The sequence below is a fragment of the Pyxicephalus adspersus genome, chromosome 4 (assembly GCF_032062135.1).
Source record: "Pyxicephalus adspersus chromosome 4, UCB_Pads_2.0, whole genome shotgun sequence".
Classification (NCBI taxonomy): domain Eukaryota; kingdom Metazoa; phylum Chordata; class Amphibia; order Anura; family Pyxicephalidae; genus Pyxicephalus; species Pyxicephalus adspersus.
The window spans coordinates 33008484-33035787 of NC_092861.1; the positions used below are offsets into that span (position 1 = coordinate 33008484).

Consider the following 27304-nt stretch of genomic DNA (forward strand, 5'->3'; position numbering starts at 1 on the left):
ACCACTAATTTTACTATACACTGCTAGGGGCCGTAACTCACAGAAACAATGCACAATTTATTCTGTGTAGTTAGTACTTCAATGTTATTCAGTTCAAAAAGCCTGCTGTTGTATAGTGCATGTATGTAAACGTACATCACAGAACAACTGTTACTAAATGTATAATTAATAGACTTTATTAAGTTGCTCATTAGTCCTGCTCTTAAAAAAACAAGAAAATAAAAGATGCAAAACAAGAAGACTGCAGCTTCAAACTTCAGGAAACAACTCATTAAGTGACAGAGTAGTTTGTGTTCATAGGGATGTTCTAAGAAAACGTATCTGTACAAAACATACAAATGGAAGCACTTAGCTTGTTGCTTTACATATGCGTTTCAGTTACAACATGCAGTACAGAAACATCTCTTTGTTTGCTGGCATATCTGATTGGTGGAAAAGTCTTTCGTCCAGTCAGTACATAGCTATATCAAAGGACTCCCTCGTAATATTACCTTGTGTGATTGTGTGATGTCCCCAGTTACCAGGAAATCAATATTGGTCAAGTAACCATTAATGTTTAAGCATACTTGAGGTGTCTGTTACCTTTTATTGTCTCAAAGCAAACAGATAATATATACTCATTTAACTGGTCGCAGATCTGCAATGTACATTCATTAAAGGTTTGGGTAAAAAAAACAATGTTTAGGGGTAGATTTTGTGATACATACAATGCTTATATTAAAACATGTTTAACACCTATATTATTTATTAACTCATTAAACATTTTACAATTAACATCCTGAAAAAAAAGTAATACCAAGTACACAAATATGACAATATATGATGTTTATTTAAAAAATTACAGTACATTTCAGTGGCTTAGCAACCGATTTGTTTTTAATTAGTTGTCTTCTAAAATGTTTTTTTTTTTTTAATATACAGTACATACTGTGCCTGTATTACAAGGCAGGCATATTTCTTTACCTGAGTATAAGAAAAAAGAACAAAAAAGACAAATAAAGCCTAAGGTGGCACTGGAGGAAAAGTGGAACGATAGCGGCTCTTTATGGCAGAAAATAAATCTAGCATGACATAAAACCTTTTATTTCAATTACTAAAACATATACTTAAGTACCGGTATATGTTTTAGCCGGTATCTTTCCACTTTTTCTCCAGTGCCACCTTAGGCTTTATTTGTCTTTTTTGTTCTTTCCATGTACTATTGGAGACAAGGCTCCCTTGACAATCTATCTAATGCCCATTTATTGTTCAATTAAAGCTACTTCAATTTTAACATATGTATGAGGGGAGCACTCCCCAACAACCAGCAGCCAGTGGGATTGACCCCTCTGCTAAATATAACATGGCTCTGCTGGATATTACAAGAAATGGCAGGAAGAGATCCAAATGACTGCTAGTTGTTACATGGCACTCCCTGCTAAATTACAATAAAACATTTGATGTTTTAATTGATAGGTACATGGCATAACCAGGTAAATGATGGATTTGCACTCATACTTGTATACCTGTACCAGCATACCTGTAGAAAAGTGTCTAGCAGGAAAAAGGATTTGTAAGTACATTTAAACAAGTTTCAGCTTCTTTGATATTTATGTATAAATATTCTGTATATAGCTCAGATCAACATAGGAATTTTATAAAAGAAATATGTAGATTTTATGTGATTGTTTATCATACCACATTTATATATAAATCAATTATTTTTAGAACAAAGCTTTTTTTAGTGTAATTGAATTTCAAAAAACAGCGCCAAAAAACATTTGGTGATTAAGAGCATATACAGATATACACAAAACACAATCATTTATTTTACCGAACACATATAAAAACCTGTTAAAGCCTAATAAAGTACCTCAACATGTTCCCAAACAATGTCCTATATATGATTTATTTGTAATCTATTATATACACCTCAATAATGATATATACATTAAAAAATTACAAATATAATGTAATAAAATGTATCTAAACCATCCACAAAATGAATATATTAAAGCTTACTAGTCCTTGATAAATTGGATGAATTAGTTTTCTTTTCATGAGCAATGCCTTTTTAAAACAAATCAACAGGTAATTTCTGTACTTACTGAAAATGTTCTTGGATTGAAAAATAAAAACTGCTACAGACACAACATTTAAGTACTGGTAAGTACTGGTAAGCTGTTTTGGGGTTTAGGTGAACCTAATTGTACAATGTTCTTTCACTTAATTTTCATTCAATATATTCCTGTGGCACATAATACCAGATTTAATCTGGCTCATGAGCATTGTAACATCAACAGTGTCATTGAGATACTGCTACACGAAATCACACTTTATTTTAAAAACTATGTTCATTTTAAAGCATTGACTGCGTGCATCAAGGCGGAACAAATTTTTACACTTTTGAAAAGGCAGAAAGGGCACATGAGGGACAAGTGAGCACAGAATATCATAAGAGTAATTATTGTCCCTTACCTAATGCAGCTAAACAGGTATTCAGGAGTCCTGGTAAGTAGGGTATCCTGCTAATCAATACCAGATAATTGTAAATAAAACATTTTTTAAATGTTACCTTTATTTATTTTGCTTTTATACAGTAAACTTTGCGTATATACAGTATAGTATATATTCACAATGCTATTATGTATTTTTATTGCTCTGACATTTTACACAGAGCTTTACAAAGTCTATAGACATGTCACTTACAATCCAATGTCCCCACCATATTCCAAGTCTAATGTTCTTTGACAAGTTTTAGGGGTGAAGCCAAATAAGTTTTTGAGATGTGGGAGCAAACTGGATTGCCAAGACAAAACCCATACAGTTGAACTTTAGTTCTGCAAGGCCAGAGTAATAGTCACTGACCCACCATGCCACTACATTGTATAGCCCATATTGGACTACCCTTGGACTATATTAAAATTTACATTTCCCAAATTTGAACACAAATTTAGAAGAAGACATTTACATTTTGTGGTTGTAAAACCATAACAACAATACAGCCTTTTGACCCACAAATCTTTTTTTTTTTAAAAACCTCTAGGACACACTCCATACAGTATCATATGTCAGCAGCTAGATATTACCTGCTTACAGAATGTAAAATTGGGCTATCATATATACTAAAAACGGACTTTAAACATGATAACAATTGATAAATCAAATATAGAAAGTATATGGCTTATGTACACTTAGGGGATCTGTGCAAATTAGTTTGTGGAGTGTTTACGTAGGATTATGTTTGGGTGATTTTTATATTTCTATAAATAGTCCTTGCCATATATATTGGAAGACCATAGTGGGAGACCATTTGTTTATACATTACAGTAGTGGCACCCAGCATAAATACATCATGCAGCATGTGGAGGCTTTTTTGTGGAGGAAAATCCAGATGTAGTTTATACAGTGGGCCTGCGTTTCCCATTTTAACCAAAAACAGAGGCTTCTTCTGAGGTGCATGGTGCAAGGTTTTGTTCTGCATATCAAAAGTGCACTAAAAAAGTTTGTTGCAGTTTATCAAAAAAATCATGTAGCCACTATTTTTGGGCATCATCGTGCATTGCTGTTGGTGCACCTAATACTATATTTAAATAAAAAAGTGAAAACAGTATGAAAGCGGGTTGGAAGTATGAGGTTGTAATTAAATTCTGAAATTTGTTTATTAAATGTTCCATAACCAGTTAGAAATTGCTAATTGCCTGTGGATTTCAACAGCTTTAGTACTATTCTGGTTCAATCACAAAGCTGCAGGTGTAGGCTCTTAGGACAATTTTAGTGTGTATGTCTGTATTAGACCATACTCACTCACAATCTGATATCATCACGTGTGTGAGTACAATCTAAAACAGACATATACAGTAAGATAGTATTAGGAACCTACACGTGCAGCCTTGTGATCGAGCCAGAATAAGTAAATTTTGAGCTACTGACCAAGAACAAGTATTAAGACCTGGATTCTAAATGAATCTGAATTATGACTCCAGGCTTCATCTTTTCTTTTCTCTACTCTTATTAGTATTTATTTACTAATTACTACTGACCACCCAGCCATGCCTAATTTTCTTGATCAAAAATCCTAAGAAGCATAATATGCAAGTGTAAAAAGAAATGTTCTTTTTGTGGAACATACATCTGTCTCAATAAAAGTATGAGCTCCAAAATCATTTTACTAGTCTTCATGTAAAAATTACTTATCTATATCTTGCTGCATTTTTTAGCTTCTCCTAGCAGAGAAAAACTGGTATTGTTGGTGAAATGTATTAGAGTGCTCCAAATACCCAAATTTAGGTTGAGCCTCTGAACAGTACACAATTTGGCCCTGCAGAGAAACTTGGGTGATCAATCTACTGCAAGAATCCCAACTTTAGTATGAATATAGAACAATATATCCACATGGCTGCTTCATGTTTTGTCTTGGAAGTGAAAGAAGTAGCTGTACATTATGAGATAATTGTTAATAATTAATATTTATATGCTGGTTAGAAAACAATGATTTTCCTTTAAATGCTTTAAGGTATAACTAATAAACCAGCATCTCAGCATCTTTTGCTTTGACTAATTAGCACTTCATTAAGTGCTTTATTATTTTGTAATGTTTGTTGCTGTTTTAGCTGTAAGAACATTCATTCTCTGTCCTCTTCCTAACATGGTTTTAGATCTTTTTTACTGGACTCTTTATTCTCCAGTTTTTCAGCTGCTTGTTCAAGATCCTTAACAATTATATCTATATCTTCCCTTGATGTTTCTCGACCCACACTCAAACGAACAGCACCACGTGCAGATTCTCGGGGTACTCCACTGTTCAGCAGTACATGGGAAGGACTGAAGGAAAATGTAAAAAGATGTGTGACATGTAAGTTTATTTTCAACATGTAATGCCTACTAGAAAATGACAGGTTCACTTGAAACAATGAAGCAGTAATATGATATAGAGGGCTGTCAAGGCTGTTGCTCATTTACCACCTTTATAAGAATTACAGAATAGATAAACTCAATGTATAATTTTATGTCACCAATGGAAAGCCAATTCCAGTCAATACTTTCTGGGATAGGTTTGCAAATAAAGTTAAGAACTGGACTATGTACTATGGGTAAATGTGGTACTTTCCTTTTAGATGTTTTTTAAACAGTAATACTGAAATAAATGTAAAAGAAAAACTTGGAGGAAAAAAAGGGATATTGTTTTAGAATAAAGAGTTGTTAAAATCTCTGAATACAGACTGTTTTATTCATTTTTATTGATAAAATATGGAAGGTTTAGACCCTCTGTCAACCTTTTATTGCTCTCTTGCATTGTCTTGTATTGCAGGGAATATTCACTGCTCTATTTGTACCTATGACCACCGTTTAGGAGGGAGAAAACAAGGGGAAATCCAAAATACTAGAATGGTCCCCAGAACAATAGGTGAGGGGAAATATTTAAATGAGGACAACTGTCTAAGAAGTACATTTTCCTCACTTTGGAAGGTTTCCTCTAACCTCCTGTAACATCATCGGTCAGGATATCAATAGCAAACTACCCCAATAGTACAAAATTTTGCAAAAAGACAGGGGTTTTATTGCTTACCTTTTCTGTTCTAAAACAAAAAAGGTATGGCCTATATATAACATTTTATCTAGTTTCTGTAATATTGTTTCAGTTTCATATACCTGTCTCCTCGATCTGAGTGGCAAGCTGCTCCAACACTTGCCTGAAGGGAATGGCAATGGGCCAGCCATTCACGACCTGCAAGCAAGATTTAAAAAAAAAACATTTTTATAGAGTGCCCCTTAAATATAATATGAATGTCTGTGATGTAGCCAACCTCATCAAAAGCATTCGTAATTGATTAATCCCAAGTATATCTTTCCTTGTTGGTTCTGCTCATGCTATACAATCATACGTCTGGTAAAGACATTAGAACCACAAATTTGATAAATTATTCCAATGACCATGATAGTATACAAATCAAAAGGAGCATTATGACAGCCATACAAGTAGAATTTGTTACCAGAAAAAAATTGCTGCAGGAGAGTAAGTAATGACAACGCTAGGCAGAATTCAACTATATACTATATCTATGACAATGAATAAATGATAATAAATAGAACAAAAATAGTCACCTAAGACAGAGGGCTTTAGCAGTGACACACTGCATGTGTTAGGAAGGCGTTCCGTGCCAGGGAAGTGAGAGTTAAACCGGATCCTGTCACTGAATATTGCCTACAAATACATATACATAAATCTGTAAACTCTAATGCCGTGGAATTCATAATCTGTTACAAAATTAAAAGAAAAAAACTATCATAGATATCTTTGTATTTGTTGGATGTCTACCACCCCTGCTTTAGAGAGCTGTAGTCCTGGGATCAGATCCAAACAGGGAATATAATTTGTAATGAATATTTGAATGAGTTTCCTATATCTGCTCTGTTTTCAGTTACTTATAAAGTAGGTCAGGGACACATAATATGTTAATGTTTTTAAAAGATCAAAATACATAAACATTAGTTGCTGCAGGCCCAATAAATAGAATTCACATTTGAGCATAAACAATCTCAGAAAGAGCAGCTCACTACTATAAAAAGCATTCCTTCAGGAATTCGCTCACCTGTAATCTTTGCTCCAGATAGTCCCGTACTTCTCGCATGTGGCTTTCATATGCAGCACAGTGTAAACTAACTAACTCTGCAGCCTGGAGAAACAGCATAACCACAGGATCAATACACATTTTATGCTTTATGCTTTTACACATATCAAAAACCACAGAAAATACATACAAACTAAACAAAATGTAAGAGGGCAATGCTCAAGAGAATCAAACCTGTAAAGCAGGACCTCAACCTTTGCCAGTTACATATAAACATGTTAGGTGTGTATATTGTTTAGTTATATATAGTATATATATAGTTATACCTTTTACTTCTTGTTCTATTCTATGAAATAGTCGTTAAAATGAGATGTGGAATTGTGATAGAGCCGATGGTGTGAAGCTTTATACACAGGACAATCCTATCCTATTATACAAAGTGGTAATTAATTGCAATATAAATCTCACACCCTGAAGAATGTAAATGTAGTCCTCAGTGATATTGCCCATATGTATCCAGCAATAAGTGCTATATCCTTATGCACCTCCTACAGTCCTGGGCGGGGGACTGTTAATGACTGGATAGTATGAGAAGGAGTTTTTCCTCTCCTTTTGTGCTTTAGATTTTAAAACATGAATGCTTACTTGTAAGAATATATGACTTGAATAATATGTATAATTCCATTACTCTTTGATTCACAACATCTGTTTTGCTCCATGTTTACAGTGACTCATAAAAATGTAAGTAGAGTTGTACTTGCAAAGCAAAAAGGAAAAAATTACCTTTGCGCTGCTTATGACACTGAACACTGATGAACATTGCTACAGTGAAGAGAAATGGAAGCCCTAAAGCTTCTTCGAAAAGCAACACTTCTGGGTTCCCTGCTAAACCCAATGGTTCCTCTAGTCAACCTTCAAAATACTATTGGGCAATAGAAGTAGTAAGGAGTTTGAATGAAGGAGGAACCACTGAGCAAAACAAAAACAATAGAAGTAAGGATTGCCATAAGACAAGGAGCAAACAGCAGTGTGCTGCTCTGATAAAGTTATGTGTCATAGATATGGTATCTTGTGCCAGTGTAATTATTACTCATAGATTCAAAAGTGTCATACATCACAACTGCAACTTGTTCTGCTTTTGCTATGAAGAAAATGTCCAACCTCACCTTGCCTAACCCCACGATCATTGGTGTATTTTCTGTCCTGAAAAATAGAACAGATATTAAAGAAATGTAACATATTAAAGGCCAGAATTATTTGCCATGATTTAATTTCTTTCTATCCTTTATGCCTATTTTTACTAATAAGATAAACTGTACCATGAGAATAAGTCTGCAGTGTTGGTCACAGTGATCTGTCAGAATGATAGAAAACTATTAAGGGTTGGCGTCTTTATTTTGCCAAAAAAGGTGCTACACACAGAACATATGCTTGTATGAAAATGATTCCGGTATACAGTAGATACAGGAGTTCATCAACAGATATAGACTGGGTTAACATAAAGCAACAAGGACATGTCTTTTTAGTAAATGTAAAGGTAGCATAAATTGAAAACAAAAAAGACAGACTTGGAGTATACTGAATAGCACTTCTATGCTGCACTGACCTAACTGGATTACACAAAACACAAATTAAGCCCACTTTACAAGTTTTTGATTTGTTGAGCTGATGGATTAGCATTATTACATCATCTCTGGTTCAACTGTTGCTCTGAATTTCTCTTTATAGGGATATTTTTCCAAAAAAATGTATGTAGTTAGTTAGAATGATATGTATGGTGTTCATGCATTTTAAATCTTGAAAGTCATTGATAATTCTTTTTTAGCCACATTCTCTCAGTTTAATGTGATTTAGCTATCACTCAGCTTTCATTAAATAGGTTTTAATGGTCAAAGAACTTATACTACTTTTCTGTTTAATGCAATAGTTTTACAATTGTAGTTGCAAAATTATTATTTTGTATCATCATATCTGAGTACTGCTTACCCTGGCCTGTAGTTGCGCTCCTGTCCTCCTCCAAATAACATTGGCAGCAGTGGTGTCTGATGTCCTATTCCACGGACATAAAGAGCTCCAATACGAGGACCATAGAACTACAGAATGAAAAATTATTTTAATATATGGTGGCTATTTATTATCTTGCAAAAATAAGCAGTGTGCAGATCTTTGTAGGTCTTCTGCTTGTCAAAACCTACTAAAATCTGATTAATGACTAGCTGTCAGGGATTTCTGTAAGTGGCAAAGTGCACAAAAGAGCCGAGATCAGAAAGTGTGATGGAAATTGGAACACAAGCTTGAGATAAAACAATCTATAATCATTACTAATGATCATTAAAACCGCACTCACTCTTACAATTTACAACACAACAGAAAGATGAACAAACAATGACAGTTGTGATATTGCTTGATCAAATAAACATGTAGTAGAGGTAATGTATGAAGCAGTAGCTCAAGCTTTCCTCCAACTATTTTTGGTGAAATCACTGGCTGATACACATCGTAAGTTCACCAAACACACTCTTCATTTTTTTATTGATAAAAGTAGCTCAGTAAGTATTTTGAAAGTGAAAATGGAAAACAATGCTCATGCCAAAAGCATCACAGAGCATGTTCTACTAATCTACATTGCAGATTCACAGGTAAGGTGAAAGTATTAGGGATATTTGGCAAACACTTTAACCATTTGTCACCCAGGTGTGGGATTTTTAGCTCCTATAGTTTTCTATGCAGAAAATTTACTTTTTTTTCATTTTTTTCCAAAAAGTCGGGCAGGCACACCCAGTTCCTGATCGTGAAAGAGTTAACGGATGCTTTCATGGCAGTTTACATTTTTACACAGAAATGTAACTTGTTATCTGTACCTTGTGTCCAACAATAGTTAAGTAATGGACTTGGAGCTCTTGAACATTCACACTGATCTTTCCCAGTGCCTGTGCTGCGTCTGTGTGTAACAAAATTGGGGCAAGCCCCTGGCTCACTCGTTGTTTAGAAATAGGTGAAAGACGCCGGGAAAGTTCACCCAGAGGCTGCAAAAGAAAGAACCAGATCATAATTAATATGTCAAACAGTCTTCTATTAGGCTAACACATATAATAAAGCCAAGGCTGAACAGATACCACACAAACGGCTATTCAATGCCTTATGATAAACAAAACAACATTTTTGCAGTTATGTTGGTTCAAGTCCTTTTAAATGGTGTTTCTAACGTATACCCTGGTGCTAATGAAGTTTATACACTATACAGTTCTGAACTTACAGTCAAATAATTTTCTTAATTTTAAGAATGACTACTTTAGTAGTTTTGGAAGGTAGGACCTACCCTGTGTTACGAGTGATTGACTAAACTCAGATATTATCATTATTATTAATATTATTATTATTATTATTAATAATAATCATACACAGTATATAGCGCCATCATATTAGGCAGGGCTTTACAAAGTCCCTAGTCATGTCACTAGCTGTCCCCCAAAGGGACTCACAGTCTAATGTCCCTAGCATACTCATATGTCTTTATTACAGTCTAAGGTCAATTTTGGGGGGAAGCCAATTAACCTAACTGCATGTTTTTGGAATGTGGGAGGAAACTGGAGTACCCGGAGGAAACCTGCAACCTCCATGCAGATAGTGTCCTGGCCGAGATTCCAACCTGGGACCTAGCACTGCAAAGGCCAGTGCTTTCTGTCAACTTAACCAACCCATACTAATGGTACTAAACTTGGTCTAATCTTCCAGGCTTCTGATCATAAAATTACATGTGCTTTTCATACTAACTAAAAAGCAAAACATGAAATCTTGTACACAAACCAGTCCTAGGTAACCACCAACCCAATACTTACCATAATGACACCAGTTTCATTATTTGCCAACATGACAGACACTAGACATGTGTCAGGACGCAGAGCTGCAATAACATCATCAACCTCCACTCGTCCTGTTGTAGTGGATACTGGCAGAAAGGTCACTTCTGGATTACAAAAAAAAAAAACATCTTAGAAGAGGCTAACAAAAAATTGCACAACAAATCAACCATAGTAATAGCCATGGTTGGATCAGCAATTGATTTTTGTCCCCTATATTACTGTTCGAAATGGGTGGACAGATTAATTTCTTTTGTTCTAAAATATGATCACTGAACATTAAAAACGTAATGTAAGTCTAAAATACATTAAATGTTAAAGATTCTGCATCATGCAAAAAAAGAAGTGATGTGTGTGTGTGTGTGTGTGTGTGTGTGTGTGTGTGTGTGTGTGTATATATATATATATATATATATATATAAGTGCATGGTGTATAGGTGCATTGTACATTTCTTCTGTATTGCAGCTGCTCATTTAAGCAATATGAATCTTGGCAGCAGTTTTTTGATTCAGCAGGTGTACAGTATGGTGCCAGGATATTCTCTCTATATTTTGTGTAGGGTTACATTAGAAGGAATTAAACAAATACCAGCTTTGTGCGCCCTCTGCAGGTGTTGAAGCGGCAGTACAATAGAATCATGCTCCACATTTGAGGTGATGATGTGTGGCAATGCCTTGTCTATGCTGTTACTGGATCTTTCCTTGGCTCTTAAACTGAATTGTTCAACAGCTGAAAATAACACCATATTGTTGGCCTAAAAAAGAGGGGGTTCTAGTTACTAGTAATGCAAGAAGACCAACAGTGATGCACATTTATATCCTATAAATCCTATCCTTTAAATAGCAATAAACTTTTTCTGCTTTATAAAAACACCATCAACTATGACTAAAAAAGATCAAAGTTAATGACAAAAAACGTTTATATTGTAAGAAAATATCTATAACCATAACTCAACTTTTCTAATAGGCAAATAGTCTATTAACAGACCACCAAGAAATAGATCTAATATACAAATCTATAAAAATACTATTTTTAAATAAAATACACTGAACACCCTGACAATGAGACTTTGTACAATGTCCTGCTTTGAACCCCCCTAATTATTCCCAATTTCCCACCTACACCAATACCAAATGGGCCAAACTGATCCTTGTGTGGGGATCACAGGCATTGGTAACATTTGCATGCATATAACTAGTTTGGAAGGAATATGGTTGCACAGCTTACAACATTTCTGGTGATGCTGCATTTCATAGAAGGACAAGGCACTTTTAATCTATAATTTGTCAAACACGCCTTGAAAGTCAAACTTTTCCATGTGTTTCTATCTGTTCCATATACAGGTATGCAACTAATTGTATTATTAAAAGGGGAGAAACATTTTCTAAGTTTTGCAGTCTATTTAGATCCAAGCAATGGACTGTGGAACACTTTAATACCATGAATTGCATTTTTGCAATTAAAGCACTACCTGAAGCTTCAATGATCCTAAAGTTAAATTATTGATGTCACAGCTTATTAAATGTATACAATAAAAAACATTAACAGAAGATATTTATTTTATGAGCCATGTTACTTTTTATTTGTCCTATCAGTACAAATATAAAGTATCCAATACAGCAAATGTAGCTTGAGACTCAAGTCTATATCCTGAAGAGTGAGAAGGGAAGGTGGTGACAGACCTGCTTGCCCTTGCTGAGTTTAAGACTCCCTCTTCTTATGGATGTGGACAACATTTACCTACATGGTACACTTTATCAAGAAAGGTAATTACTATCAGAATTGTTGCAGTACTGATGGCTGCCCATGCTAACCCATAATACCTGAATAGGTTGGAAAACTTGCAAAATTGGTTTATGTACTGGATGCATTAGACACTGACCATTACTTATAAACACTGCTATAGTAAAACTTACTTCTGTTCCTCCAGATGTAAAAATGATGTCTTCTGGTTTTCCTCCCACCATGTTTGCAATATTTGCCCGGGCTTTGTCTATTAGCTGCTTGGCCATACATCCTATAATGCAATAGGTATAATGATGTAACAATAGAGTAAGAATGAAGCCAATCTAGTAAAGGAGCGGAGAATCTTCATCATATAAATTGTAGTTGTGTTCACTTTAAAAAAATACCATCACAATGAAATAAATACCCAGAGATTGCTTTTCACATAATTAGATAATTTAATAGAATCCTTACTTCTTTTTCCTTTTGAATTTTCAGCTTGGTCAATAAAGTGTAGCTGTCATGTTTGCAAATCTTTACTGCTCCAATGTATAAGAGTGAAGAATGGGCTATAAATGTATGTCAATATTTCCTTTAGAAATCACTTTTCACTACTTAGTTGCACAAAATATATATGTGTGATTACAACTCACCTTTTCATGGATTATGGAACAGTGATGATCACTAAATGGTCACAATGTGAACAGACTCTACTGTTTTATAATTAAACCCACTGATTTAGAAATATAAGTAAAACAGACTACGTTCTTAAAACACAGGAATAAAAAAAAATGGTAAAAAATGGTATGCATGTATATAATTAAGAGACTGGAGTGTTAAAAAAAACTACAATTAGAATGGAAAAGAGAGGGAAATATTATTTATGTATTACACTTCCTCCAATAATCGTCATTTAATGGAAATGAAACTAATATAGTAATGAAAAACAAATACTTCTCCATTATCTGTAGCCATAGTACCTAATATTCATGTGGCTTCATTTCATTGTAATAGAAAGTGATTGCAGAACAACTACTATTTAAAGACTAGATTAAAGGTCAGTATGAAAAGGCTAATAGAGGGAACCGTGTTACAGTATGCATACAGTATATATGATGTGGCAACAGTCCACAAATTCCTTTACACAATGTGTTTGGCTCAATAGTATGATACAAGTAAGTTTATAATCATTTTATTTTGCTGTAAAATTCTGCAACTACTGAAAAATACCTAATAATCCAGATGGCTCCCAGCAGCTTGCAGTGGGCCAACAATACAGCAGGGAAGAAACAGAAGAAGCTGATATAGCAGGGGAGGAAGTGTTAGGAATGAAGAAGATAGGGAAAGAGGGGAGTACTGACACCAGACAGCAGAGCAGAATTCAGACAGGGCTGACAACACTACTTTGAATTTAAGTATAACAGTCATTGTGTTGTCAGCGCAATACAGGACGTACTTACTCTAATAAATCCATTATTTATCCTAAATGTAATCCTTACACTGAGTAAACCCCTGCAAATGTGTACTTTTCATATAGATACCAAAGAACAGTTTATTATTAATAATATCATTATTATTAATATTTTCAGAGGTTCCCAGACAGTTAACCATATGTGGCTACAATTAAAGTATCAAGGAAATTTATGGATTCATTTATGTTGTACTTTTAATACAGAAAGGTAAAAATATGTGTAAACTGTGTGGTCTTTATGTAAAGAATGCCATGTTTCTAAATATTGTTATGGTTTGCTGAACATGGCCCAAGAGAACTTCGTATCAATATGCTTCTAATGTCACTATCTTTATCAGTTATCTAGTCTTGCATTCTACAGTTTAATGTCTAAATATGGAGGGGATAACTTGACCAAGTCATTCGTCTATATTAAAATATTTGCATACAGAATATATTATCTTCTGTTAATGTATAAGTATATTGTTCATTTTTTTACAAGTATCTACTACGTACAATACCACTCTTCTAAAGATCTTTGTTGAACTAAAAGGTTTACTGTATTTACTGTACAGCAGCCATTTTCCTTGAAGCGGTCAGCTAATTCCAAGTATTTAGACACCTTCCATTTGTAGAACAGCTGTACACAAGTAATTAAAGTTTAAAAGGTAATCTTGCTAAAGCATTTAACACTTCCACTTGGTGAACTACACATGTAACAAATGTTATTGAAGAAGATGCAACATGTTAATGTGATAGGTCTAAAACATTAGGCCTGTGTCCTACATTAACAATGTAGCAGCCTGAAAAAAAGCACAGTTCAAAGCATTGATCTGAGGACTGAAACACAAGAATGCTTGCCTCATCTTTATTACTGATTTCTGTGCTTTCTTTTTTTAAGCTTGATTTCTATTTAGTAACTGCAACCAAACAAGCATAATAAATTATAGCTCCAGAATGCTGTTGACCTCCATAGCCCCATTCCTATATGGCCACTAGCAAAAAAAAAAAAAAAAGTTTCCTAACTTGCCTAAAGCCACAGTCAAGTGGTAGTTCAATGCTGATTTTCCCTCTTCTTTTGTTCATTTTTATAAGGATCCTACTGGATGTCCATTTCACTTCCCGGTGTAATGTGGACACTTCCAATATGCTGTTTAAAACAGGGGTGATATCAGTGGCTGCACCATCTATAAACATAGCATGTCTGCCCCTGTGCTGGTGGTAATGAAAGAGGAAAAGAAAATAAACGTGAAAATAAAGTGTATCTCATTTTTATCAGTAATCCCAGCAGGCATCATGCCACTTTTGTCTGGTCATCTTTTACTATAAATAATATATATAGAAATGGGGAATGCTATAACAGCCGGTTAAGTTTACCGAACATTATGTTTAACATTCTGAACTTTACAGTTTATAGAAAACCCCACATGAATAAATCAAAGCAATACCTGGTGGAGTATGACCTTCAAGTCATGCATCAAATGAATGAATAAAAGGAGAGACCTGTACCCTTTTTAATTTTTCGTTAAAAATGGAAAATGCTAAATGGAAATGATCTTTATAATTTGTGATAAAAAAATCAATATTTCTCTGTAAAGTATGTAATTATTTATGACCACTACATGTTTAAGTCCACCAGTCTCACCTGCACTGTAGCTGCTGCTGGGATTCCCCCAGGCTTCTTTAAGAGCTTCTGTCACTGCTCTGACAACTTCAGCAGATGCAGGAGTAGTTGCATTATAATCCAAGTAGATTCTTCTGTACAAAACATGAACAAATTACTTTTTTTTCTGTAAATATGAGAGTTAAATAAATCAAAAATGTAAAAGATTTAAAACCCATTTGCAGGCAAAATCCATTTCCTGCCTGCCCTTTCCGTTTTACATTTTTCACATTTAGCACGTGAAGTCACATTCACCTAAACCTCTAAACCTGTTGTCCAGGTGCCGCTTCAGGTTCAGGGTAAGCTAATACAGAACTGTGAATTCACCTGCAATGACTACCCCTACCTATCCCCCCTTCGAAAAGATCCTGTCATTTGACAGTCAATAGGAAGTATCCATGTCATCCAGGAGTAAAGTGAACACCTTAGAAAGGAACCCATCAAACTAAAAAGAATCCTTGGACCCTTCTCTATACCTAGACCAATGGTCTTTGACATCTTATCAATTTAGTTTCCATTATCACCTATATGCTGACAACAACTAAATCTATTGATCTGCTCATAATCCTGCTATATTAACTTTTTGTTTCCCGACTATCCTAATGCTTTCTCTTTTTTTGTCCTTTCCCTTTAAAACCTATTATGTATAAAATTGAAAATTACAATATCCAACCTCAAGACTCAACTTTCACATCTAACAATATAGGTTGAGGACATATCAGTAACCCCTGCACCTGGATTTCTTTCAAACCTTGCACTGACACACTAACCTCCTGTCATCTACACCTAAAAAACATCTCATTTGCCCCCTCCTCATTTAGGATAAACTTGATATATCCTGACATGATTACTGTTAACACTCTTCACTTTGGCTTACCTGTGTATTGTCTGGTTCTACTCCAGTCTATCCTGAAATCTGCTGTAAACCTCTCCTTTTTTGTGCTTTTTGTGCTCAGTCAGTCCCTGCACTGGTTACTTATCATACAGAGGACACAAAATGGCAATTTCTCTTACTTACAGAGGTTTTTCCATTCACCTTACCTCACCTTACATCACTCCATTCCTCTCCAGATACCCTCCCAATCACAACCTTCCCTCTACTGAAGATATCTTGCTCTTATCCTCTCTAGTCACCTCTTCCCACTCCCATATACAGGATTTCTCATGTGTTTCTCCACTCCATTTCAACTCTGTGTCCAAATCTGTTCAGACATTCTTGCTATATTCAGGAAATAACTAATATTTTATCCCTTCAATACATTTAAAACACATGCCCTCATCTTGCATAAAGCCTACCAATTCCAGACATTTTTTATAACCCCTTATTCTCTTAGATAGAAAGTGTGAATGGGCAGGACTTTCCCCCATACTGTTTCTTTTAATGCTGTGTGAATTTGCATGCAGAATATTCTAGGTAACGGAGGAATACCCAGGGGAAACCCACGCAGACACAGGGAAAACTGCAAACTCCATGCAAATAGTGCCCTGGCCGGGATCTGAACCTGGGACCCAGCGCTGCAAAGGCAAGAGTGCTAACCCCTGAGCCACCATGCTGCCCTATAAATCATTATTATTTATAAATCTTCCTAACTTACACAGGGTTAGAATGGAGTGGTGTGGGGGAAAGATCATTGAATGGAAAGACTCACCTTGTGGAATGATTTTCTATGTCCTCCTGGTTTTTCTTCTCTTTATTTTCTGCCATGATGTTGAAACTGTAAGTAAGGAAATACACAACTACTGATAAAGACATTCATCACATGCCAGCCTCACATGAGAATATGCAAGGTGAAATTCTGCTACAAACATAGGCAACACTAACAAACATCGAAACATAACTGACTACACAAGTAGTTGTGACCAAAGGGTAGCCCTGAATCTAATATACTGCTAACATGATATAGAAGCAGATTTTTACTCTTTACTTTACTCTTTCTCAATCACCCAGTAATCACGCATGGAACTAAATTTATACACGTTTGGTCAAATGATCTCTGCTCCAGACATCTATGAATCAGTATGAACTCAGATTCTACCATAGACCTTTGATCATGAAAAGTCACTGTGGCATGCCAGTGCTTCCATGCCTGCTTGGCTATGCATGCATTGAATCAGCCATTTTTTGACTCCAGGTTCCAGGGAAGTGATTCAGCAAATAAATTGATACTACAGTACAATGCTCTGATAAAGTTAATGTCCTAGCATGTATTTATTTCCACAGGAAAATAATATATAAGAGTTAATGGAAGCTGTTCCACTTTTGTAATTTATTTACTTCTTAAATAAAACAGTCCAAGTTTTATTATAGGCTTAAAGCTGTGATATCCCAATTACATCACGTAAAAAAAAACCTGCCATAGCATAATATAAAAGTAAACATTACTAAGCTCTCCTTCTAAAAAATGCTGGCTGCCTGGATGTGATGCTGTTCCATGAATGCTGAAATGTTCTCAGGTTTGCCATTATTAAAGCCCAGCTTCAGTCTATTTTTTTTTTTGTCTGGACAATTTTTTTTTGGACAAACTGCTACCCCAGTCAACACAGGCTGCAGTACTTACCTTTAACCCAGAGTAGGTCCATTTGTTTCTATCACAAGGTGCCCTAGGTTTTTTGAGTTGAATAGCACCCAGTATAAGTTAGGCTCGGGATGTTGAGACTGGCATTGAGGTTGGGGTGCACTTACTGCCTCCTGCCAGTGAACTGCTGCCACGGGGCAGATGCTACAAGAGCCCTTTACTATGGCAGCACCAGAGAGAATGAATAGGAATGGAAGTGAGCTGTACAGTACTGCTCATTGCCACCACCTGTCAAATCAGCAGATGTTATTCCTCTAAAGTTCCACTTTGGACCTCTGAGATTCAGACAGGTGTTTATTGCAGATATGTATAGGCAATGTCCCTTCTACCATACCTGTGCTCACCTGCTTCTCCAACACTGAGCTGTTAGATTTTGCTGAGCTGGGAATGTGCAGCTCAGAATTGGTTTCGAGAGAAACCCAGCAATCCCGGCTTCCCTGTGAATGATCTCCTGCAGGCCTACATGGGAGTTACATCATCTCGGGAAGGCCAATCAAGAGGGCCAAAGATCATCCATGGGAAAAGAGGAAATATGGCAACGTCCTGCGGTGGAACAGGAATAGGTGAGTATTCACAGGTTTACTTCCGTTTTTTAAACCAGCACTGAAATGTGTGTGACCGGCAAGGTGCTGCGCAGCTGTCTTTCTGGCTGTCATCACTGAGGACTGACTACCAGTAAAGAAGGCCAGGAAAGAAGGAGAGTATGACAAAGAGTATCAATTCAACCAGCCAGAAGATATCTGGAAAGAATAAAACCACACACATGGGGAATAGATAATTTGTCACGCAACATTCAAAATAACACGATACTCATAAATTGTCATCCAACCTTTGTGCTAGGACCAGGAAATTTAAATGGGAGGGGGGCAAAATTTTTATTGAATTACATATCATTAAATTATATTTGTTGCTTTTCTTTGGGGGTTTGGACCAGCTTAATGGAGACAGTGGGCCTGATTTATTAAAGCTTTCCAGGGCTGGGGAGGATACACTTTCATCAGTGAAGAATAGATTTCTTGAAAGTCGTTTGCTAAATGTTTTAAATCCTGGACCAGATCCATCCCAGGTTTGATGGATCACCCAGCTTTACTGATGAAAGTATATCTTCTCCAGCCTTGGAGAGCTTTAATAAATCAGGCACATAGTGTATCTGCTCTTGCATAGATGTGTTGCTCCAGATCTAGACAGAGCCACTGACTAATGGGAAGAGATGTCACTACTCTTTACCTACAATGCTGAAGTATTTGCTGCTATGTAGCGTTCTGTAGCAGGATAACATACCTATGGGCTGGTTGGCTTAATGCTGGATTGCTGCTGTTGGTTATAGCCGCCTGTTCCTGCACTAAATCCTATAGGAGGTCTGTGACTCCATGATAAAATGAAAAGCTTAGAAAAAGCAATCTGGAGAACAGCAGCCTGATATCTAGGGGCTGAGTGTTGGTCCTTATTATTATATATATATAATACAATGATTACTTTGAATTGGATTCAATAGAAAATAATTTGAAATTTCATTGCAACAATGTCACTGTGAACTCCCGGGTAATGTCAGCGTACTCACCGGGGGACAAATAGGACGAAGAGGACACAGCCAGAGGATAGGATCAGACGGGAAGGACACTGGAGGAAGCTGGTGGGACCAGGTAAGTCTTACTTTTTCTTTCTTTAGGGTTACTGCTATCAGCCTTTTTTTTTACCCCGAGCCACATTTGGAGGTTACCACTCAGAAGGTTAAAAGCACTCAAAAACCATCTCTTCAAACTCACCTACCCATCTTCTTCTGTCTTTTGAAACCCTCACTACTTCCCATGATTCCATATCCCCTCCTATTGTGTGTTACTTTCCCACCTACTAGATTGTAAGCTCTTCAGGCCAGGGTCCTCTCCTCCTGTATCACTGTCTGTATCTGTCTGTCATTTGCAATCCCTATTTAATGTACAGCGATGCATAATATGTTGGCGCTATATAAATCCTGTGTAATAATAATAATCTGTAAGGGTGCCATTCTTCCCACTGTCCAGCAATGTATGGAGGTTTCTACCTATTGACCATCACACTAATATTCTGTGAGCTGTGGATACAGTAGTTAAAGCAGAAGATTCCTGAGAACCTGGAAGTTATTTGAAGGATCTTCCATATTAAGAAGATAAACAATGCTCCGGGATGTCATATACACGTCTGACCACTAAGTGGCGCCACAACAGTGTCAGACAGCAATTACTTAAAATGCTGCACCAGCACTCTATAACAACCAGTAACTATGTGCGAGATAATCTGCAGGCAGGCGGCTGGGGAGGGAGACCAGCCGCCATAAATAGTTTAGTGTGTACTCTCACTTACATGTTCACGTGGAGAACGTCAGCTGCAAAAAAAAAACCATAGAGAAGTAAAATATTCTAAAACGGACAGGAAACCATCGAGAATATGGATAGATCGTCCAGAGTCATGTGACTTAGAAAGCTGACTCAGAACTTGGAAAAGCGATTTCCGGGTATGGTGTACAGAGCTGTGTTTGGGAAGGGTTAATCTCTGTGAATGGGATCTCTGACAATGTTTACGGGGGATTTGGGGTTTTGACCCAAAGAAGGTCGCTGGTTTGGATGACCTGGTTCCCAATAAAATGTCTGTATGCGTGCAGTGCGTTGAATGTGTCAGCAGGGGGCAGCAAAGAATGTTTCAGGGCAGTGTACGCTTGCTTGTGCATGGTGATGAGCTTCCAGTCAGGCCCAGGGTGTGATAGAAGTATAAAACTTCGACTGGCAATGCACAATTAGGTATAAATTACACACAAACACAATATAATCTTTATTTGTTCTATTAACCCCCCTAGCGTTCTAATTCTGTCATTTTTTGATGCAAAAAGTGATCCTATTTTTTTTAAAAGCAGATTACTCCGTAATCTGCTTTTAAATTTCCCGCCCGGCCACGCCCCCCGACGGAGAAGCGCCCCGCCATCACAGCGGGATCGTGAGATCGCCGCTGGAACGCGGGGTTAAGGTAAGAGGGACCCTCAAAGGTACCCCGAGTGTGACTCGGGATTACCGCTTTTTGCCATTTTTCCACCCCGAGTCACACTCGGGAATACCGCTAGGGGGGTTAAAGTTGGAGAGGCTCCACAGACATACTGTGATTTTACAGCAGTGTGCCTTAGAATCTGCAGCAAATCATCTATAGCCTTTATTAATGAACACCCAACATTATTATGACCTTCTCTCCCCAATTTTACAACCCAAGCCCATTTAATTTGTTTTTCTTTTAATCATAAAGACTCACAGGTGTTACCAAGGACAATAAGGATGCAAATACATACATTCAGCCGTTTATGTAGGAACTAAACTCAAAATCCCCCAAAACACAAAAAATACACTTACCTTCAAACCCACAGAGCAGTCGATTTGTCCGGAGGGTTCTTCCATCGGGTCCCACGTCTGGGCATCCGTCTTGGCACTCTGGGCGCTGCCATCTTTGTCTCTTCTTCCGGGTTCTTCCTACGTCACCCGACGCAGGCGCAAGTTCGGCTAATGTAGATGGAAAAAAACTTGCCGATTTCACTAGGCATGTGTGAGATCTTCACATGCGTTGCGTAGGTATCCTTGGAGGCTCTGCGCTCCCATTCATTCTCGATCACAAAAGAGGGACTTGTTTGTTGAAAGCCCACGATCGATGTACAAACTGCGCTGTGTTGGCTTGTCTTTTTTGTAGGGCTTGCTAGGTTCCATGCCACCATCTTCTTTCTTGCAGGTTTTTGATGACTTTGCTGGATCTCACTGGATAAATGTGTGAAGGAGTGACAAGTCTTCCTCCAAATAATGGGCACTAAGTGCACTAATCTCCCTCTATGCATGTGTGAGATCATTCACCCATGTGTGACCATGCATGTGTTTATTCACAGGTGAGGAAGGACCCCGGAGACGAAATGCCTGGAGCAGCTTCCTGGAATAGGTGTCATATACCTTTACTATGTAAATACCTTTTTATTATGTAAAAGGTAAAGCCATGCCTAAAAACATGACTTTCCCTCAAAAATTCACCCAGGTCCTTATTAATGACATATAACTACGGTAGGGACATTAGATTGTGAGCCCCATTGAGGGACAGTCAGTGGCGTGACTAGAGACTTTGTACAGCACTGCCTAATATGTTTGTGATATATAAATATTAGAATATAATAAAAAAGTTATAAAACCAGAATATATTCATTTAAAGTTATCCATATGAATTGCAGTCAGACGTGTTTCGTATTTCATATCCAGCCTGCTGTAGTATAAAAGAAATGTGCTGTTTTTCATACGCTATCAAATATTGAATAATACTTTTTTTTTAATTGCACTCACTGCAAACATTATTAAAACTATAAGAACAAAAGTTATGCTGCTGTACAGCAACCAGATTTAACTGTCTGTTTTCTATTGTAGGTTGGAGAAGAAAAGAAAACTTGAGACAGGTGGCTTGAGGTAACATGATCTCCTTTCATAAATTGTCAGGGGAGGACCAGTGTGGAGAGCAAAACGAAATTTACCCTCCAAGCAAAAAATATGGGCCTGGTTTATTAAAGCTCTCCAGGCCTGGAGAGGATACACTTTCATCAGTGAAGCTGGGTGATCCAGCAAACCTGGTATGGGGTTCCTAAAAGTAATTTGCTTTTTGCTAACAAATGTTTTGAATCCTGGACCAGATCCATTTCAGGTTTGCTGGATCACCCAACTTCACTGATGAAAGTGTATCCTCGCCTTGGAGATCTTTCAAAAAATCATGCCTTATGTGTTAGGCAGGTGGGGGTAGATATTCCGCCTTATTCAGAGTTGGACCTGCAATCAGTGACAACTACTACACAATGGTCCTGATTTATTAAAGCTCTCAGGCTGGAGAAAATAGACTTTAATCAGTAAAGCTGGGTGATCCAGCAAATCTCAAATGGTTTTGGTTCAGGATTCAACACATTTGCTAGCAAATAGCAAATCCATTCCAGGTTTGATTGAAACACGGCTAACTGATAAAGATTTTTGTGATGACAATGATTTGCTGTGGTGTCAATGTTTTTATATAGGCGATGAATATGTTCTCTCAATGGAGCAGTGGTCATACTGTAATTTTTATGAAGTCACTTCTCCTTTACTAATCAATTACAGCCCAACAATTGCATTCCACGTTTCCATTACACACTTTGCATGGAGCCTGTTATTTAGCCAACAGAAAAATGTCCCTACCATGAAAGAACCACTCTAAAAGTTGCCAGTCCTGTGAGCTGTTAATGCACATTTGTGATGTATTCTTCCCAAACAGCCATTTTAACAAAGTTTTAGTATCAGGCAAAGCTTATTTGATAATAAATCAATTAGATTTTTAGAATAATATATTTATTTCACCAATATTAAGACTTTACAACATAAGTTATACATATCATATAAGTTATTCATATATACATAGCATACAGCATACATACATATAGTATTACCTGACAGTATGTCCTGCTACCGCCTAAATACCATTCCCAAGCATTCTCCTTGTGATAGGTAATAATGCTAAACTGTATCTTAAATAATTAAAAATAGGGATATTACAAAGAGAAAATGTTTTTTTTTTCACTTTTTTTTTTCAAATAATTTTTGAAGAATATAGTCCATCCAAAGCTGACATTCACTCAATACATATAACATATGTATTTAGACGTGTTTGGAACTTCCCATGGTTGTATCTCTCCCACTGTGCACCAATGTTTTTTTTTTCCTCTTGCTGCACTAATTCCAAAATCTACATCCCCAAAACCAGTATGAATTTCACCTGCAAGCATCTGCACAAAACTGAAATATCATTTTTGTGGACTGACAAGTTATGTATGTATAATAAATATTTCATTTTACTTTCATTATTACAATCCATAATTATGAGGACATTCATATACATATCTCATTAAGCACAACCACATTCTTCCACAATCATGTCATCCTGATATCTGAGGATAACTTTCGCCCCTTGATACATCAGCATGGGTAACGCTCTCAGTTTAGTAGGGACACACGCCGGACCCTCCACTTTCTCAGGATTAATATGCTTCACCAAACTCTGGAAAATAAAAATGAGATTATTAACAAGTGTATTAAAAAAAACATGTATTTTCATAACATGTTGAAAAGACAGTGATTTGAAGGATATATTGGCTGCCTATCTGTAATAACATATCTCTCTTAACACCACTTCCTCTGTACAAAAAAAGATGAATCCCAAGTCTAGATAATATTGTACTTTTTTCCAGTCACCTAAAGGTCAGTAGTACTTTTTAATAGGGAACTTGATTGCTGAGATATCTTCATGATCAGCAATTAGTTTCTGCTGTTAAATCTAACCTGTTTGAGATATCTCCTCACCAGTACTATAGTGTGAACAATAGAATAGCCATCAGCAGGGAAATGAAAGACTGTATCCTTGCAGGATGTAGTTCATTTATATTTTAAAAAGGGCACTAATCAGAGGAATGGAGCTACCATTAATGACTTGTTTTTAAAAGCACATACTCCAAGCATCTATTGGTTGCATGTTTGTTCCAGGTAATCAGTCGTCTAGTAAAAAAAGGATTTAGGAGTGTATCTTGCGCCTTACAAAAGTCAGCCTTATAACCTAGCTTTCTATGTTTATTTATTAAAAGATAGAAAAAAGGTGAAAAAATATAAGACACATTTTAAAGATGTTAGCGTACTTCTTTTTAAATATGGAGTGGTATGATGTAATAGCATGAGTTGTCAACTGTACCCTGACTTGTCTACATACTAGCCTAAAATATAAGCCACAATGCAAGGTTGCAGTATGCTAGTAGAATCATTTGTTTCCTTGGTTCTTACCAGAATGTAGGCATGATTTGATGGTCTGGATTCTTCATTCAGAGGTATAGGGCAGGGTCCCTCGCATCTGTACGCATTATATCTCTTGGGATAGATGATCTGGTCTCCCCACCCAAGCTTGTAAAAGTCCACCATCATATCTACTTTCTTACATAAAGATTTTTCATTGCTTCCAGCTTTGTATATTGCACTGTTTTTAATGATGCTTTGTTTTAGATCCAAACTTCTCGGTTGTCTCTGAATAGTTTTAGCCTTCTTGATTTCCACATTTTTCACATATTTCGAAGATTCAACTACCCTAATAATGCTTTTAGACTCATAGGAATTGAAAGATTGGTTGTCCTTAGAAAACAACACCAGCATAACCTTTTCAGCTAATATTCCATTACATGTAGAGTTCACGCTATCTTCAGATGTATCTGTGACCTTCTTTGAGGCTTCATCAGCAGTTCCTGAATGGTGAAGGTAGTTCTGAATCATGTTAGTCAGGTCATATCCCTTCCAGCTGGAATCTGGTGTTATTGTAGAGGTGGAATGTAATGAACCAATGAAGATTTTTTCGCTGCTATTTGTGCCATCATAAATGTTCAGTGTTATGTTGTTGAACTCTGTTGAAAATGATGGTAGAATCCTTAGTTCTGCCAGCTTCAGTTCATTATTTATTTCAACTGATGTCATGTCAAATGAAATTTCCCAAATGTTGTCCATTTCAGTGCAGTCTGCAGAAACAGTAAGGGAAACAGTTTAGACAAACACAAAACATAAAGTATATTAGTTCCTGTTCATCCAGCATTCTTATATACCTTATAATTGTACAGAAATAATGGGAGTGCTACTTTTTTTTTCAAGATTATTTCAGTGTATCTTTAATGCATATCTTTCTTCAAAGTCATAGTGATTTCTGACAAAGTGTATTTTTTAGCTTTAAATAAAAATAATTCTGTCTGGTTCCTAAATCTACTAAATGTAATAAAGCATCATAATGGATAAACATTGTTGCACTAATAAAAAAAGCAATTCATATATTTATATTCAAAATGTGTGTGTCATGTATTCTGAAATATCACACATTTTCAGCATTCACATTGACTGTTTTACCATTTTTCTAGCCACAGGAAAGATTTATATGTTAACGTACCATAGTAAAGGAAACATATATAGGTATGAGTACAGCACAGTACAGCATTGGCATGTCACATCAATATCTATAACTGAATAAAAACAACTGTTTATTGATAAAAACAATTAAGTAAAATGATATCTAAATGAATACAGTTTATCTAAAAACAATCTAATCCATGCTGGCTCAATGGATTCATAGTTACCTAACGAGAGGGCTCTGTGACAATGAAGTTTGCCTTCAATTCATTTTTTTGATAGTAGATGAAAACATAGTATGAAATTGTAGTTGGAAGAAAATAAAGGTAAGAGACTTACGTTTGCCAGGTAGACTAAGTACTAAATCAGATTCCCGCAGGATTGGATATTCCAACATGGATAGCCCAGTCTCATTGCCTGTGTTGATTGTCTTGTATAGATTCATCATGTACGAAGGAATACTCTGACCTTGAGAAGTACCATTTTCATGATGTGTAGGTGAAGTCTTCAGTGCCATTGTAGGAGTTGGGAAAATAATTTTGGCAAGGCTTCCATCTGTACCACTGGGTCTTCCTAAAATGAATGTGGTTAGTAGTGTAAAGCTCAGAATTATTTTACTTGTCCCTGACATCTCTGCACAGCTCCTTTTCTCTTTGCAAGATCAACGATGTTGTTCTGAGGGCATCCAAAATAATTCTAAATCCTAGGCAGATCTTTTACAATTTATAGAGGCTAGTCCAGACTTTTAGTGGTTCTTCACACATGAAATTAAGCTGTGTATTTGTCACTATTAGATGAGGTATTGTATTTACTAGGCTCCAATTGTTAGTCTAGCAACACCTAGGATTAGTTTATCTCATCATAACACCTCATAACAACAAACTGTTCCCTACTTAGTTAGGGGGGGGGTTAATGAGCCCCTTAATGAATTATTATACATTGGTATGTTTCTGCTTTTGTGTAATGATTGTCACAGTCTGGATATTATCATTTCTATAAAATATAGAAACCACAACAGGACATAACAGCTTGCGGCCTTGTATGTTTACCACTTTTACTTCAGTCTTTTTATCTCCATGATCAATCACCTTTTCTTTGGTTAAATATTGTCATTTTAAAATAATTTTTGATTATTTTAAAATAATATTTATATTATTATAATTACTGTTGTTATTATGTCATCTTGGCTGTGATGGTGTAGACAATAGCACATGCAGCTTTGGATCCCAACCCCAAGGCCAGCACCTGCCCATTGCACTTTTTGCTTTGCAATCAATAGTCCATTATAGATTATATGCTTTCAAGTATTGCTAAGTAGAAATGTTGCATTTGACTATCCGATCACACAACCAAAGGAAGTTTAAAAAATGACTACTGTGCCCGTCATGGAAACTTCCCTTCCCTGTTTAGCAGGAACATTTTCCAACACATTATATTTGCACATTTAACTTTTATATAACGTTGCAAGAAATCAAGTAAGAGATTTGATTAAAGAGTTGGTAATAATATATGTAGCCTTTTGCCCATTACTATGACTATAGATA

General features: G+C 36.3%; 2 protein-coding genes across 3 annotated transcripts; both read right to left on the minus strand.

The window, feature by feature from the left end:
* Positions 1 to 810: 810 nt before the first annotated feature.
* SCLY (selenocysteine lyase) lies at positions 811 to 20248 on the minus strand. Of its 2 annotated transcripts, none has more exons than XM_072407775.1 (13): positions 20167 to 20248; positions 16900 to 16965; positions 15233 to 15345; positions 12329 to 12429; positions 11001 to 11166; positions 10391 to 10518; positions 9413 to 9577; positions 8538 to 8644; positions 7718 to 7754; positions 6573 to 6656; positions 6085 to 6184; positions 5632 to 5707; positions 811 to 4803 (listed from the first exon to the last, which is right to left on the minus strand). In XM_072407775.1, the coding sequence occupies exons 2-13, from the start codon at positions 16953 to 16955 to the stop codon at positions 4623 to 4625; spliced, it is 1314 nt and encodes a 437-aa protein (XP_072263876.1). In that variant the 5' UTR covers positions 16956 to 16965; positions 20167 to 20248; the 3' UTR covers positions 811 to 4622. The 2 variants fall into 2 exon arrangements, with proteins under 2 accessions (XP_072263876.1, XP_072263877.1); XM_072407776.1 differs by lacking the exon at positions 20167 to 20248 and adding an exon at positions 19388 to 20044.
* A 3488-nt stretch (positions 20249 to 23736) lies between these two features.
* LOC140329726 (nodal homolog 2-A-like) lies at positions 23737 to 26277 on the minus strand. The gene is made up of 3 exons (XM_072410114.1): positions 26100 to 26277; positions 24663 to 25381; positions 23737 to 23889 (listed from the first exon to the last, which is right to left on the minus strand). The coding sequence occupies exons 1-3, from the start codon at positions 26275 to 26277 to the stop codon at positions 23737 to 23739; spliced, it is 1050 nt and encodes a 349-aa protein (XP_072266215.1).
* Between the last annotated feature and the right edge of the window lie 1027 nt (positions 26278 to 27304).